We start from the raw sequence: 15,819 nt of genomic DNA on the forward strand, positions 1-15,819 counted from the left end.
GGAGAGGTTCACCCTCTGGATGAATGTCCTCAGCACGCTGCGGCATTTGTAGAACTGGGCGTGGCAGTCCTTGCATACAAACTGCGGCAGTCGGGGGTCCCGGCGGACCGACACCCCGACCAGCTGCTGGAAGTCGGCAAAGAAGACCTGATCCATCCGCTTCTGCTTCTCCGAGCTCCCGCCGGTGACCGGCACCTTCCCGAAGGCCTGCCGCAGACTGCGGGACGAGAACTTGCCATGGCAAAGCCGGCAGTACCCGGTGCTCAGCGTCTTACCGATACCTGGAGGGGGAGGAGACAAGGGAAAGGGGCGGTCACTATCATTCCCAGCAACTGAATCCTCCAATACGGAGCGATCATTCCTAGAGAGCGATCCCAGGATGGAGAATTATTACAGATCGATCGATGTGAATACCCGACCCGACTGATGTCCCTGGAAGGTGGAAATCACTATAGTAGATGACTCAACTACAACGCTACTACGTCACTGCTTCACCGCTACTACGTCACTGCTTCACCGCTACTACGTCACTGCTTCACCGCTACTACGTCACAGCTTCACCGCTACTACGTCACAGCTTCACCGCTACTACGTCACTGCTTCACCGCTACTACGTCACAGCTTCACCGCTACTACGTCACTGCTTCACCGCTACTACGTCACTGCTTCACCGCTACTACGTCACAGCTTCACCGCTACTACGTCACTGCTTCACCGCTACTACGTCACAGCTTCACCGCTACTACGTCACTGCTTCACCGCTACTACGTCACTGCTTCACCGCTACTACGTCACAGCTTCACCGCTACTACGTCACAGCTTCACCGCTACTACGTCACAGCTTCACCGCTACTACGTCACAGCTTCACCGCTACTACGTCACAGCTTCACCGCTACTACGTCACAGCTTCACCGCTACTACGTCACAGCTTCACCGCTACTACGTCACAGCTTCACCGCTACTACGTCACTGCTTCACCGCTACTACGTCACAGCTTCACCGCTACTACGTCACAGCTTCACCGCTACTACGTCACAGCTTCACCGCTACTACGTCACAGCTTCACCGCTACTACGTCACTGCTTCACCGCTACTACGTCACAGCTTCACCGCTACTACGTCACTGCTTCACCGCTACTACGTCACAGCTTCACCGCTACTACGTCACAGCTTTACCGCTACTACGTCACAGCTTCACCGCTACTACGTCACTGCTTCACCGCTACGTCACTGCTTCACCGCTACTACGTCACAGCTTCACCGCTCTACGTCACAGCTTCACCGCTACTACGTCACAGCTTCACCGCTACTACGTCACAGCTTCACCGCTACTACGTCACAGCTTCACCGCTACTACGTCACAGCTTCACCGCTACTACGTCACAGCTTCACCGCTACTACGTCACTGCTTCACCGCTACTACGTCACAGCTTCACCGCTACTACGTCACAGCTTCACCGCTACTACGTCACAGCTTCACCGCTACTACGTCACAGCTTCACCGCTACTACGTCACAGCTTCACCGCTACTACGTCACTGCTTTACCGCTACGTCACTGCTTCACCGCTACTACGTCACAGCTTCACCGCTACGTCACTGCTTCACCGCTACTACGTCACAGCTTCACCGCTACTACGTCACAGCTTCACCGCTACTACGTCACTGCTTCACCGCTACGTCACTGCTTCACCGCTACTACGTCACTGCTTCACCGCTACGTCACTGCTTCACCGCTACTACGTCACATGTTCACCGCTACGTCACTGCTTCACCGCTACTACGTCACAGCTTCACCGCTACTACGTCACTGCTTCACCGCTACTACGTCACAGCTTCACCGCTACTACGTCACAGCTTCACCGCTACTACGTCACAGCTTCACCGCTACTACGTCACAGCTTCACCGCTACTACGTCACTGCTTCACCGCTACTACGTCACAGCTTCACCGCTACTACGTCACAGCTTCACCGCTACTACGTCACAGCTTCACCGCTACTACGTCACAGCTTCACCGCTACTACGTCACTGCTTCACCGCTACTACGTCACTGCTTCACCGCTACTACGTCACAGCTTCACCGCTACTACGTCACTGCTTCACCGCTACGTCACAGCTTCACCGCTACTACGTCACTGCTTCACCGCTACTACGTCACAGCTTCACCGCTACTACGTCACAGCTTCACCGCTACTACGTCACAGCTTCACCGCTACTACGTCACTGCTTCACCGCTACTACGTCACAGCTTCACCGCTACTACGTCACTGCTTCACCGCTACTACGTCACTGCTTCACCGCTACTACGTCACAGCTTCACCGCTACTACGTCACTGCTTCACCGCTACTACGTCACAGCTTCACCGCTACTACGTCACTGCTTCACCGCTACTACGTCACTGCTTCACCGCTACTACGTCACAGCTTCACCGCTACTACGTCACAGCTTCACCGCTACTACGTCACAGCTTCACCGCTACTACGTCACAGCTTCACCGCTACTACGTCACAGCTTCACCGCTACTACGTCACAGCTTCACCGCTACTACGTCACTGCTTCACCGCTACTACGTCACAGCTTCACCGCTACTACGTCACTGCTTCACCGCTACTACGTCACAGCTTCACCGCTACTACGTCACAGCTTCACCGCTACTACGTCACAGCTTCACCGCTACTACGTCACAGCTTCACCGCTACTACGTCACTGCTTCACCGCTACTACGTCACAGCTTCACCGCTACTACGTCACTGCTTCACCGCTACTACGTCACAGCTTCACCGCTACTACGTCACAGCTTTACCGCTACTACGTCACAGCTTCACCGCTACTACGTCACTGCTTCACCGCTACGTCACTGCTTCACCGCTACTACGTCACAGCTTCACCGCTACTACGTCACAGCTTCACCGCTACTACGTCACAGCTTCACCGCTACTACGTCACAGCTTCACCGCTACTACGTCACAGCTTCACCGCTACTACGTCACAGCTTCACCGCTACTACGTCACAGCTTCACCGCTACTACGTCACTGCTTCACCGCTACTACGTCACAGCTTCACCGCTACTACGTCACAGCTTCACCGCTACTACGTCACAGCTTCACCGCTACTACGTCACAGCTTCACCGCTACTACGTCACAGCTTCACCGCTACTACGTCACTGCTTCACCGCTACGTCACTGCTTCACCGCTACTACGTCACAGCTTCACCGCTACGTCACTGCTTCACCGCTACTACGTCACAGCTTCACCGCTACTACGTCACAGCTTCACCGCTACTACGTCACTGCTTCACCGCTACGTCACTGCTTCACCGCTACTACGTCACTGCTTCACCGCTACGTCACTGCTTCACCGCTACTACGTCACATGTCACCGCTACGTCACTGCTTCACCGCTACTACGTCACAGCTTCACCGCTACTACGTCACTGCTTCACCGCTACTACGTCACAGCTTCACCGCTACTACGTCACAGCTTCACCGCTACTACGTCACAGCTTCACCGCTACTACGTCACTGCTTCACCGCTACTACGTCACAGCTTCACCGCTACTACGTCACAGCTTCACCGCTACTACGTCACAGCTTCACCGCTACTACGTCACAGCTTCACCGCTACTACGTCACTGCTTCACCGCTACTACGTCACAGCTTCACCGCTACTACGTCACAGCTTCACCGCTACTACGTCACTGCTTCACCGCTACGTCACAGCTTCACCGCTACTACGTCACTGCTTCACCGCTACTACGTCACAGCTTCACCGCTACTACGTCACAGCTTCACCGCTACTACGTCACAGCTTCACCGCTACTACGTCACTGCTTCACCGCTACTACGTCACAGCTTCACCGCTACTACGTCACAGCTTCACCGCTACTACGTCACAGCTTCACCGCTACTACGTCACTGCTTCACCGCTACTACGTCACAGCTTCACCGCTACTACGTCACAGCTTCACCGCTACTACGTCACAGCTTCACCGCTACTACGTCACAGCTTCACCGCTACTACGTCACTGCTTCACCGCTACTACGTCACAGCTTCACCGCTACTACGTCACTGCTTCACCGCTACTACGTCACAGCTTCACCGCTACTACGTCACAGCTTCACCGCTACTACGTCACAGCTTCACCGCTACTACGTCACTGCTTCACCGCTACTACGTCACAGCTTCACCGCTACTACGTCACTGCTTCACCGCTACTACGTCACTGCTTCACCGCTAGTACGTCACAGCTTCACCGCTACTACGTCACAGCTTCACCGCTACTACGTCACTGCTTCACCGCTACTACGTCACAGCTTCACCGCTACTACGTCACTGCTACTACATCACTACTTCACTGCTTCACCGCTACTACGTCACTGCTACTACATCACTACTTCACTGCTTCACCGCTACTACGTCACTGCTACTACGTCACTGCTACTACTTCACTGCTTCACCGCTACTACGTCACTACTTCACCGCTACTACGTCACTACTTCACCGCTACTACGTCACAGCTTCACCGCTACTACATCACTGCTTCACCCCTATTACATCACTGCTTCACCGCTACTACGTCACAGCTTCACCGCTACTACGTCACTGCTTCACCGCTACTACGTCACTGCTTCACCGCTAGTACGTCACAGCTTCACCGCTACTACGTCACAGCTTCACCGCTACTACGTCACTGCTTCACCGCTACTACGTCACAGCTTCACCGCTACTACGTCACTGCTACTACATCACTACTTCACTGCTTCACCGCTACTACGTCACTGCTACTACATCACTACTTCACTGCTTCACCGCTACTACGTCACTGCTACTACGTCACTGCTACTACTTCACTGCTTCACCGCTACTACGTCACTACTTCACCGCTACTACGTCACAGCTTCACCGCTTCTACGTCACTGCTTCTACATCACTACTTCACCGCCTCACCGCTACTACGTCACTGCTTCACCGCTACTACATCACTTCTTCACCGCTACTACATCACTTCTTCACCGCTACTACATCACTTCTTCACCACTACTACATCACTGCTTTACCGCTATTACATCACTGCTTCACCGCTATTACATCACTGCCTCAACACTACTACACAGCAAACGCTTCTCACCTCATCCAATCAGTGAACACTTTGCATTCATTCACAAAATACAAACTGTACTCTGATTGGTGCCAATCAGCCGACCTCCTGTGATCAGTAAACCGAGGAGGATTATAAACGATCGTCTGTAATTTTATTGGTCGGTTTATAGAACAACGAGAGAATAACAACAAAAATATCCAGAAAAACACATTTGATAAAAGTTATTTCATTCATTAAAATGCAAATCAATTTATAAGTATGTGAACCCCTCACAGAACATGACTTAGTAGTTGGTGGAGAAACCCTTGTTGATCACAGAGGTCAGACGTTTCTTGGAGTTGGCCTCCAGGTTCGCACATCTCAGGAGGGATTTTGTCCTCTTTGCAGATCCTCTCCAAGTCATGAAGGTTTCCAGGCTGACATTTGGTGACTCCAACCTTCAGCTCCCTCCACATATTTTCTATGGGATTAAGGTCTAGAGATTGGCTAGACCACTCCGGGACCTCAATGTTCTTCTTCTTGAGCGCCTTTGTTGCCTTGGCCGTGTGTTTTGGGGTCATTGTCATGCTGGAAGACCCATCCATGACCCATCTTCAATGCCCTGGCTGAGGAAAGGAGGTTCTCACCCAAAATTTTATGGTACATGGCCCCGTCCATCGTCTCTTTGATGCGGTGAAGTTGTCCTTTTAGCAGAAAACCCCCACAAAGCTTATTGTTTGTGCTTCCATGTATGATGGTGGGGGGGGGTGTTCTTGGGGTCATAGGTCCTCCATGTATGATGGTGGGGGATGGTGTTCTTGGGGTCATAGGTCCTCCATGTATGATGGTGGGGGATGGTGTTCTTGGGGTCATAGGACCTCCATGTATGACGGTGGGGGATGGTGTCCTTGGGGTCATAGGACCTCCATGTATGACGGTGGGGGATGGTGTCCTTGGGGTCATAGGCGGCATTCCTCCTCCTCCAAACACGGCAAGTTGAGTTGATGCCAAAGATTTTGGTCTCCTCTGACCACAACACTTTCCCCGGCTCTCCTCGGAATCATTCAATGTTCATTAGTGATCTTCAGACGGACCTGTACATGTGATTTGCTGAGCGGGGGGGACCTGTACATGTGATTTGCTGAGCGGGGGGACCTGTACATGTGATTTGCTGAGCGGGGGGGACCTGTACATGTGATTTGCTGAGCGGGGGGGACCTGTACATGTGATTTGCTGAGCGGGGGGGACCTGTACATGTGATTTGCTGAGCGGGGGGGACCTGTACATGTGATTTGCTGAGCGGGGGGGACCTGTACATGTGATTTCCTGAGCGGGGGGACCTGTACATGTGATTTCCTGAGCGGGGGACCTGTACATGTGATTTCCTGAGCGGGGGGACCTGTACATGTGATTTCCTGAGCGGGGGGACCTGTACATGTGATTTGCTGAGCGGGGGGGACCTGTACATGTGATTTGCTGAGCGGGGGGGACCTGTACATGTGATTTGCTGAGCGGGGGGGACCTGTACATGTGATTTGCTGAGCGGGGGGACCTGTACATGTGATTTCCTGAGCGGGGGGACCTGTACATGTGATTTCCTGAGCGGGGGACCTGTACATGTGATTTCCTGAGCGGGGGGACCTGTACATGTGATTTCCTGAGCGGGGGGACCTGTACATGTGATTTCCTGAGCGGGGGGACCTGTACATGTGATTTCCTGAGCGGGGGGACCTGTACATGTGATTTCCTGAGCGGGGGGGACCTGTACATGTGATTTGCTGAGCGGGGGGGACCTGTACATGTGATTTCCTGAGCGGGGGGACCTGTACATGTGATTTCCTGAGCGGGGGACCTGTACATGTGATTTCCTGAGCGGGGGGACCTGTACATGTGATTTCCTGAGCGGGGGGACCTGTACATGTGATTTCCTGAGCGGGGGGACCTGTACATGTGATTTCCTGAGCGGGGGGACCTGTACATGTGATTTCCTGAGCGGGGGGACCTGTACATGTGATTTCCTGAGCGGGGGGACCTGTACATGTGATTTCCTGAGCGGGGGGACCTGTACATGTGATTTCCTGAGCGGGGGGACCTGTACATGTGATTTCCTGAGCGGGGGGACCTGTACATGTGATTTGCTGAGCGGGGGGGACCTGTACATGTGATTTGCTGAGCGGGGGACCTGTACATGTGATTTGCTGAGCGGGGGGGACCTGTACATGTGATTTCCTGAGCGGGGGACCTGTACATGTGATTTGCTGAGCGGGGGGGACCTGTACATGTGATTTCCTGAGCGGGGGGACCTGTACATGTGATTTGCTGAGCGGGGGGGACCTGTACATGTGATTTCCTGAGCGGGGGGACCTGTACATGTGATTTCCTGAGCGGGGGACCTGTACATGTGATTTCCTGAGCGGGGGGACCTGTACATGTGATTTCCTGAGCGGGGGACCTGTACATGTGATTTCCTGAGCGGGGGGACCTGTACATGTGATTTCCTGAGCGGGGGGACCTGTACATGTGATTTCCTGAGCGGGGGACCTGTACATGTGATTTCCTGAGCGGGGGGACCTGTACATGTGATTTCCTGAGCGGGGGGGACCTGTACATGTGATTTGCTGAGCGGGGGGGACCTGTACATGTGATTTCCTGAGCGGGGGGACCTGTACATGTGATTTCCTGAGCGGGGGACCTGTACATGTGATTTCCTGAGCGGGGGGACCTGTACATGTGATTTCCTGAGCGGGGGGACCTGTACATGTGATTTCCTGAGCGGGGGGACCTGTACATGTGATTTCCTGAGCGGGGGGACCTGTACATGTGATTTCCTGAGCGGGGGGACCTGTACATGTGATTTCCTGAGCGGGGGGACCTGTACATGTGATTTCCTGAGCGGGGGGACCTGTACATGTGATTTCCTGAGCGGGGGGACCTGTACATGTGATTTCCTGAGCGGGGGACCTGTACATGTGATTTCCTGAGCGGGGGGATCTGTACATGTGATTTCCTGAGCGGGGGGGACCTGTACATGTGATTTCCTGAGCGGGGGGACCTGTACATGTGATTTCCTGAGCGGGGGGACCTGTACATGTGATTTCCTGAGCGGGGGGACCTGTACATGTGATTTCCTGAGCGGGGGGACCTGTACATGTGATTTCCTGAGCGGGGGGACCTGTACATGTGATTTGCTGAGCGGGGGGGACCTGTACATGTGATTTGCTGAGCGGGGGGGACCTGTACATGTGATTTGCTGAGCGGGGGGGACCTGTACATGTGATTTGCTGAGCGGGGGGGACCTGTACATGTGATTTCCTGAGCGGGGGGACCTGTACATGTGATTTCCTGAGCGGGGGACCTGTACATGTGATTTCCTGAGCGGGGGGACCTGTACATGTGATTTCCTGAGCGGGGGGACCTGTACATGTGATTTCCTGAGCGGGGGGACCTGTACATGTGATTTCCTGAGCGGGGGGACCTGTACATGTGATTTCCTGAGCGGGGGGGACCTGTACATGTGATTTGCTGAGCGGGGGGGACCTGTACATGTGATTTCCTGAGCGGGGGGACCTGTACATGTGATTTCCTGAGCGGGGGGACCTGTACATGTGATTTCCTGAGCGGGGGGACCTGTACATGTGATTTCCTGAGCGGGGGGACCTGTACATGTGATTTCCTGAGCGGGGGGACCTGTACATGTGATTTCCTGAGCGGGGGGACCTGTACATGTGATTTGCTGAGCGGGGGGGACCTGTACATGTGATTTGCTGAGCGGGGGGGACCTGTACATGTGATTTGCTGAGCGGGGGGGACCTGTACATGTGATTTGCTGAGCGGGGGGGACCTGTACATGTGATTTCCTGAGCGGGGGGACCTGTACATGTGATTTCCTGAGCGGGGGACCTGTACATGTGATTTCCTGAGCGGGGGGACCTGTACATGTGATTTCCTGAGCGGGGGACCTGTACATGTGATTTCCTGAGCGGGGGGACCTGTACATGTGATTTCCTGAGCGGGGGGACCTGTACATGTGATTTCCTGAGCGGGGGACCTGTACATGTGATTTCCTGAGCGGGGGGACCTGTACATGTGATTTCCTGAGCGGGGGGACCTGTACATGTGATTTGCTGAGCGGGGGGGACCTGTACATGTGATTTCCTGAGCGGGGGGACCTGTACATGTGATTTCCTGAGCGGGGGACCTGTACATGTGATTTCCTGAGCGGGGGGACCTGTACATGTGATTTCCTGTGCGGGGGGACCTGTACATGTGATTTCCTGAGCGGGGGGACCTGTACATGTGATTTCCTGAGCGGGGGGACCTGTACATGTGATTTCCTGAGCGGGGGGGACCTGTACATGTGATTTGCTGAGCGGGGGGGACCTGTACATGTGATTTCCTGAGCGGGGGGACCTGTACATGTGATTTCCTGAGCGGGGGGACCTGTACATGTGATTTCCTGAGCGGGGGGACCTGTACATGTGATTTCCTGAGCGGGGGGACCTGTACATGTGATTTCCTGAGCGGGGGGGACCTGTACATGTGATTTCCTGAGCGGGGGGGACCTGTACATGTGATTTCCTGAGCGGGGGCTGCAGGATTTCAGTCCCTCGCGGTGTGTCACCGATTGTTCTCTTGGTGACTATGGTCCCAGCTGAGATCATGGAGAAGATTCTCCGGTGTAGTTCTGGGCGGATTCCTCGCCGTTCTCCTGATCATTGATCCTCCACGAGGTGAGATCTTCCATGGAGCCCCAGACCGAGGAGATCCATCGTTATTTTGTGAATAATAATCCCACCAACTGTTGTCACCTCTCACCAAGCTGATTGGCGATGGTCTTGTAGCCCATTCCAGCCTTGTGTAGCTCTACAATCTTCTCCCCGATGTCCTTGGACAGATCTTTGGTCTCCATGGAGGAGAGATTGGAATCTGATGAGGATCGGGGCAAAAATGTGGCCCTGGACTTCATCCACACCGGCCCGGGGCACAACACATCAGGGTACAGTACATCGGGGCATGGGGCATATCAGGGGGCACATGGCACATTACGGGACAGATGATGGGGCACATCAGGGGGCAGATGATGGGGCACATCAGGGGGCAGATGATGGGGCACATCAGGGGGCAGATGATGGGGCACATCAGGGGGCAGATGATGGGGCACATCAGGGGGCAGATGATGGGGCACATAGCGGGATCTTAGTATTCAGCACGCAGAGTAGCGCAGGAAGCGCCTGTAGTCAGTTCTCTCTCACGTCACGCAGCGCTGCTCCCCGGTGGCCCCTCCTCTCTTCTATCCCAGATGATCTTACAAGCCAATGGGGATAGAGGAGAAGAGAGGAGGGGCGTGACCTGAGAGAACTCACTACAGGCGATCCTCTGCAGGAATCTCGATCTGCCCGTCTGGCGCCCGCTGTTGCCGGTGACGGGCAGATTGCACCGCGGCTGAACCCGGCCCACCCCGGCCAACGGAGCACCGGGAATCTCCTGCTAGTCCCGATTGGCCGGTCCACTCCTGAATCTGATTGGTTGACTCTGTGGACAGGCGTCTTCTTTACAGGTAACAAGCTGAGATTCGGAGCACTCCCTATAAGAGAGAAGAGTTCTCTAATCTCAGCTTGTTACCTGTATAGAAGACACCCAGGAGGGAGAAATCTTGCTGATTGATCGGGGTTCACATACTTATTTCACTCATTAAAAAGCAAATCAATTTATAACTTTTATGAAATGCGTTTTTCTGGATATTTTTGTTGTTTTTCTCTCTCTGTTCTAATAAACCGACCAAATTATAGAGCCAATCAAATCCTCTCCCCCTCTCTGTACAGCGATTGGTCGGATCTCCATCAATGTTACAATGTATAGTACGGGGATCCTCAGGATTTGTGTCCCCATGGAGGAGATTCCCTTCACTTCCCACCCCGGGGACACCACAGGAGGGGGAGGGGAGTGTTGGATGGATGAGCAGATTTACATACTGAAGTTTTACATCAAAACCTCCCCTCCCCCTCCCCGGTGTGATATGGGGGGAGGGGGGTGCACACTCCATGCAGACCCCCCCACCCCCCACATTGTACCGGAAGGCCCCGGTGTTGTCACACATAGGAGGGGGCGGAGTTGTGTAGTGTGGGGGCGGGGCTGTCTCTCCGGTAGGTGCCGGTCGGTGTCCTCTCACCCGCTCCGCTCTCCTCCTCCTCGGGCGGGTTCTCCTCTCCGTCCTCCTCTCTGGCGGCTCCCCGGACACTCCTCCGGTGACACGCCGAGCTCCGCCCTCTCCTGTCCCGCTTCATTCCGCGACTTCACCCGCCGACACCGGAACCGACTACCGGGAGCGCCATTCACCTCGGAGGAGCGCCGCACAGCGACACCCGGTGTCCGCACAGAGGTACTACACCTCACCTCACTCATCGTTACACAGCGACACCCGGTGTCTGCACAGATGTACTACACCTCATCTCATCACTACACAGCGACACCCGGTGTCCGCACAGAGGTACTACACCTCACCTCACTCCACTCATCATTACACAGCGACACTCGGTGTCCGCACAGAGGTACTACACCTCACATCGCTCATCGTTACACAGCGACACCCAGTGTCCGCACAGAGGTACTACACCTCATCTCATCACTACACAGCGACACCCGGTGTCCGCACAGAGGTACTACACCTCACCTCACTCCACTCATCATTACACAGCGACACTCGGTGTCCGCACAGAGGTACTACACCTAATCTCATCACTACACAGCGACACCCGGTGTCCGCACAGAGGTACTACACCTCATCTCATCACTACACAGCGACACCCGGTGTCCGCACAGAGGTACTACACCTCACCTCACTCCACTCATCATTACACAGCGACACTCGGTGTCCGCACAGAGGTACTACACCTCATCTCACCTCATCACTACACAGCGACACCCGGTGTCTGCACAGAGGTACTACACCTCATCTCACCTCATCACTACACAGCGACACCCGGTGTCTGCACAGAGGTACTACACCTCATCTCACCTCATCACTACACAGCGACACCCGGTGTCTGCACAGAGGTACTACACCTCATCTCACCTCATCACTACACAGCGACACCCGGTGTCCGCACAGAGGTACTACACCTCACCTCACCTCATCACTACACAGCGACACCCGGTGTCCGCACAGAGGTACTACACCTCACCTCACTCCACTCATCATTACACAGCGACACTCGGTGTCCGCACAGAGGTACTACACCTCACCTCATCACTACACAGCGACACCCGGTGTCCGCACAGAGGTACTACACCTCATCTCATCACTACACAGCGACACCCGGTGTCCGCACAGAGGTACTACACCTCATCACTACACAGCGACACCCGGTGTCCGCACAGAGGTACTACACCTCACCTCACTCATCGTTACACAGCGACACCCGGTGTCCGCACAGAGGTACTACACCTCACTCCACTCATCACCACACAGCGACACCCGGTGTCCGCACAGAGGTACTACACCTCACATCACTCATCGTTACACAGCGACACCTGGTGTCCGCACAGAGGTACTACACATCACCTAACTCATTACACAGCGACACCCGGTGTCCGCACAGAGGTACTACACCTCACTCCACTCATCACCACACAGCGACACCCGGTGTCCGCACAGAGGTACTACACCTCACATCGCTCATCATTACACAGCGACACCCGGTGTCCGCACAGAGGTACTACACCTCATCTCATCATCACACAGCGACACCCGGTGTCCGCACAGAGGTACTACACTTCACTTATCTGACATTATCACCCCAACAGATACACTGACTGCCCCCACCAATCCACAGCGCAACACTATTTTATTGAAACTCAAATAATCTATATTATAATTTATAATAACCGAAATTATAATTTGTCATTTATAATAATTATATAATTTATAATATCATTTATAATAATCTAAATTATAATTTATAATAATTGTAATTAATAATTTATTATAATAATATAATTTATAATAATATCAATTATAATTATAATAGTAATGCGATAAATGATGATTCTAATAATAATAATGTAATAAATACAAATCTTTACTTGTATTTTCCCGATAGTATCTTCTTTTTTTTCTGATTTTATTTTTATCGTGAATCTCTAAACTGAAAATCTCAATAATATATATATATATTTCTTTCTAGATATATGAGAATATAATATATTGCTATTATTAACTTTAGAAACACCTGAGACTGAAATGTAAAAATATTTTTTATTAGAATGAACATGCTCAGCAATGACATTATCATAATCTCAGCACTCCCTGTCATGCTGTCCTCCGAGCAGTAGGTGGCGCTGCGCACGACTCTCTCCTGCTTCTCTGGCCAATCAGGAACCGTGTTTATGTACGCTCGGATTATCTCCCGGCCGGGAAGCGGAGCGGCGTCTCTCGGGTTCCGGAAGCGGGGCGGGTTCCGTGTGTTTATTATTGGTCCGCCCGCTGTCATGGCCTCCCCGGCTGGGGACGGGGCTCTGAAGCCGCTGCAGAGAGCCATGAAACTGGCCAACAGAGCCATCAAGCTGGACACCGGCAACCGGCACCCGGTGAGGAAGGGGAGGTGTCACCTCTCATTGTGTCCCCATCCCCCACGACTGATTATTAACCCCTTCCCAGCCGGGGGGAGGGGCAATTCTCACCTCATTTATGGAACAATCAGAGCTTAGGGGTTTTTTTTTTTTTTTGCTAGAAACTTAGAACCCCCCCCTCCCCCCAACATTATATATCATTTAGCAGAGACCTTAGAAAATAAAATGGCGGTCGTTGCAATTTTTTTTTATGTCACGCAGTATTTTTTTTTCAAACGCAGTTCTTTTGTAAAAAAAAAAGAAATAAAAAACTACTTTAACCACTTCAGCTCTGGAAGATTTACCCCCCCCTCATGACCAGGCCATATTTTGCGATACGGCACTGCGCTATTTTAACTTGTAATTGCGCGACGCTGTACACAAATAAAATCGATGTCCGTATCTTCCCACAAATAGAGCTTTCTTTTTTGGTGGTATTTGATCACATCTGCGTTTTTTTATTTTTTGCGATTATATAAAAAAAAAATAATAATTTTTTGAGAAAAACAACAGGAGGAGGAGCAGGAGGCTGGAAGTGTGAACAGGTCACAGTGTGCAGTGAGATTGGAGGATGGCGGGTCAGTCCAGGGGAGGACTGGAGTACAGGCCCGGAGGGGAGGACTGGAGTACAGGCCCGGAGGGGAGGACTGGAGTACAGGCCCGGAGGGGAGGACTGGAGTACAGGCCCGGAGGGGAGGACTGGAGTACAGGCCCGGAGGGGAGGACTGGAGTACAGGCCCGGAGGGGAGGACTGGAGTACAGGCCCGGAGGGGAGGCCTGGAGTACAGGCCCGGAGGGGAGGACTGGAGTTGGAGGCCCGGAGGGGAGGACTGGAGTTGGAGGCCCGGAGGGGAGGACTGGAGTTGGAGGCCCGGAGGGGAGGACTGGAGTTGGAGGCCCGGAGGGGAGGACTGGAGTTGGAGGCCCGGAGGGGAGGACTGGAGTTGGAGGCCCGGAGGGGAGGACTGGAGTACAGGCCCGGAGGGAAGGACTGGAGTACAGGCCCGGAGGGGAGGACTGGAGTACAGGCCCGGAGGGGAGGACTGGAGTACAGGCCCGGAGGGGAGGACTGGAGTACAGGCCCGGAGGGGAGGACTGGAGTACAGGCCCGGAGGGGAGGACTGGAGTTGGAGGCCCGGAAGGGGAGGCCTGGAGTACAGGCCCGGAGGGGAGGCCTGGAGTACAGGCCCGGAGGGGAGGACTGGAGTACAGGCCCGGAGGGGAGGACTGGAGTTGGAGGCCCGGAAGGGGAGGCCTGGAGTACAGGCCCGGAGGGGAGGCCTGGAGTACAGGCCCGGAGGGGAGGCCTGGAGTACAGGCCCGGAGGGGAGGCCTGGAGTACAGGCCCGGAGGGGAGGCCTGGAGTTGGAGGCCCGGAGGGGAGGACTGGAGCTGGAGGCCCGGAGGGGAGGACTGGAGTACAGGCCCGGAGGGGAGGACTGGAGTACAGGCCCGGAGGGGAGGACTGGAGTACAGGCCCGGAGGGGAGGACTGGAGTACAGGCCCGGAGGGGAGGACTGGAGTACAGGCCCGGAGGGGAGGACTGGAGTAGAGGCCCGGAGGGGAGGACTGGAGTAGAGGCCCGGAGGGGAGGACTGGAGTAGAGGCCCGGAGGGGAGGACTGGAGTACAGGCCCGGAGGGGAGGACTGGAGTACAGGCCCGGAGGGGAGGACTGGAGTACAGGCCTGGAGGGGAGGCCCGGAGGGGAGGCCGGAGTTGAGCTGTAAAGTAAATCCTGTTGAAAAATAGAGTGTCCTCTCTCTCCAAGGGAAGCTTAGCGTCTCTGTTCCGTACAATGGCGGCGCCTCCCTCTATGGCGGTGTCGGCTCACACAATGATTTCTCCTTGTTGCCCTCATGCAGGAGGCCTATGTGGAGTACCTGAAGACTGTCAGTTTTATCTCCCAGTTCCTGGCGGACGAGGCTGAGCAGAAAGGTAACCGCTCTGTGCGATGTTATTATTATTATCGTCCTTTTATTCTAATCTATGTTTTTATAGCCATTTAAAGGGGAACTCCGAGGAGTTTTCAATTAAGTTATCTAATGAAGCTGCATGTAAATCGATTGTGTGTGAATGGGGCGGAGTGAATGCTCCCCGATGATATTCTCTGCAGTGTGAATGTGGAAA

General features: G+C 54.0%; 2 protein-coding genes across 2 annotated transcripts in view; one reads left to right on the forward strand and one right to left on the reverse strand.

Moving 5' to 3' along the window:
* Nucleotides 1–11,460, reverse strand: part of ZNF276 (zinc finger protein 276) — a 43,697-nt gene extending 32,237 nt beyond the window's left edge. The window contains 2 exon segments of the mRNA XM_077450904.1: nucleotides 1–281; nucleotides 11,254–11,460. Of these exon segments, the coding sequence (XP_077307030.1) occupies nucleotides 1–281; nucleotides 11,254–11,368 (396 nt within the window). The 5' untranslated portion in view covers nucleotides 11,369–11,460.
* A 2,008-nt stretch (nucleotides 11,461–13,468) lies between these two features.
* VPS9D1 (VPS9 domain containing 1) overlaps nucleotides 13,469–15,819 on the forward strand; it is a 50,928-nt gene continuing 48,577 nt past the window's right edge. The window contains 2 exon segments of the mRNA XM_077450915.1: nucleotides 13,469–13,670; nucleotides 15,555–15,627. Of these exon segments, the coding sequence (XP_077307041.1) occupies nucleotides 13,470–13,670; nucleotides 15,555–15,627 (274 nt within the window). The 5' untranslated portion in view covers nucleotide 13,469.

The sequence above is a fragment of the Lithobates pipiens genome, unplaced genomic scaffold, assembly GCF_037356315.1.
Source record: "Lithobates pipiens isolate NorthernLeopardFrog02 unplaced genomic scaffold, aLitPip1_a1.2 Scaffold_10, whole genome shotgun sequence".
Taxonomy (NCBI): Eukaryota; Metazoa; Chordata; class Amphibia; order Anura; family Ranidae; genus Lithobates; species Lithobates pipiens.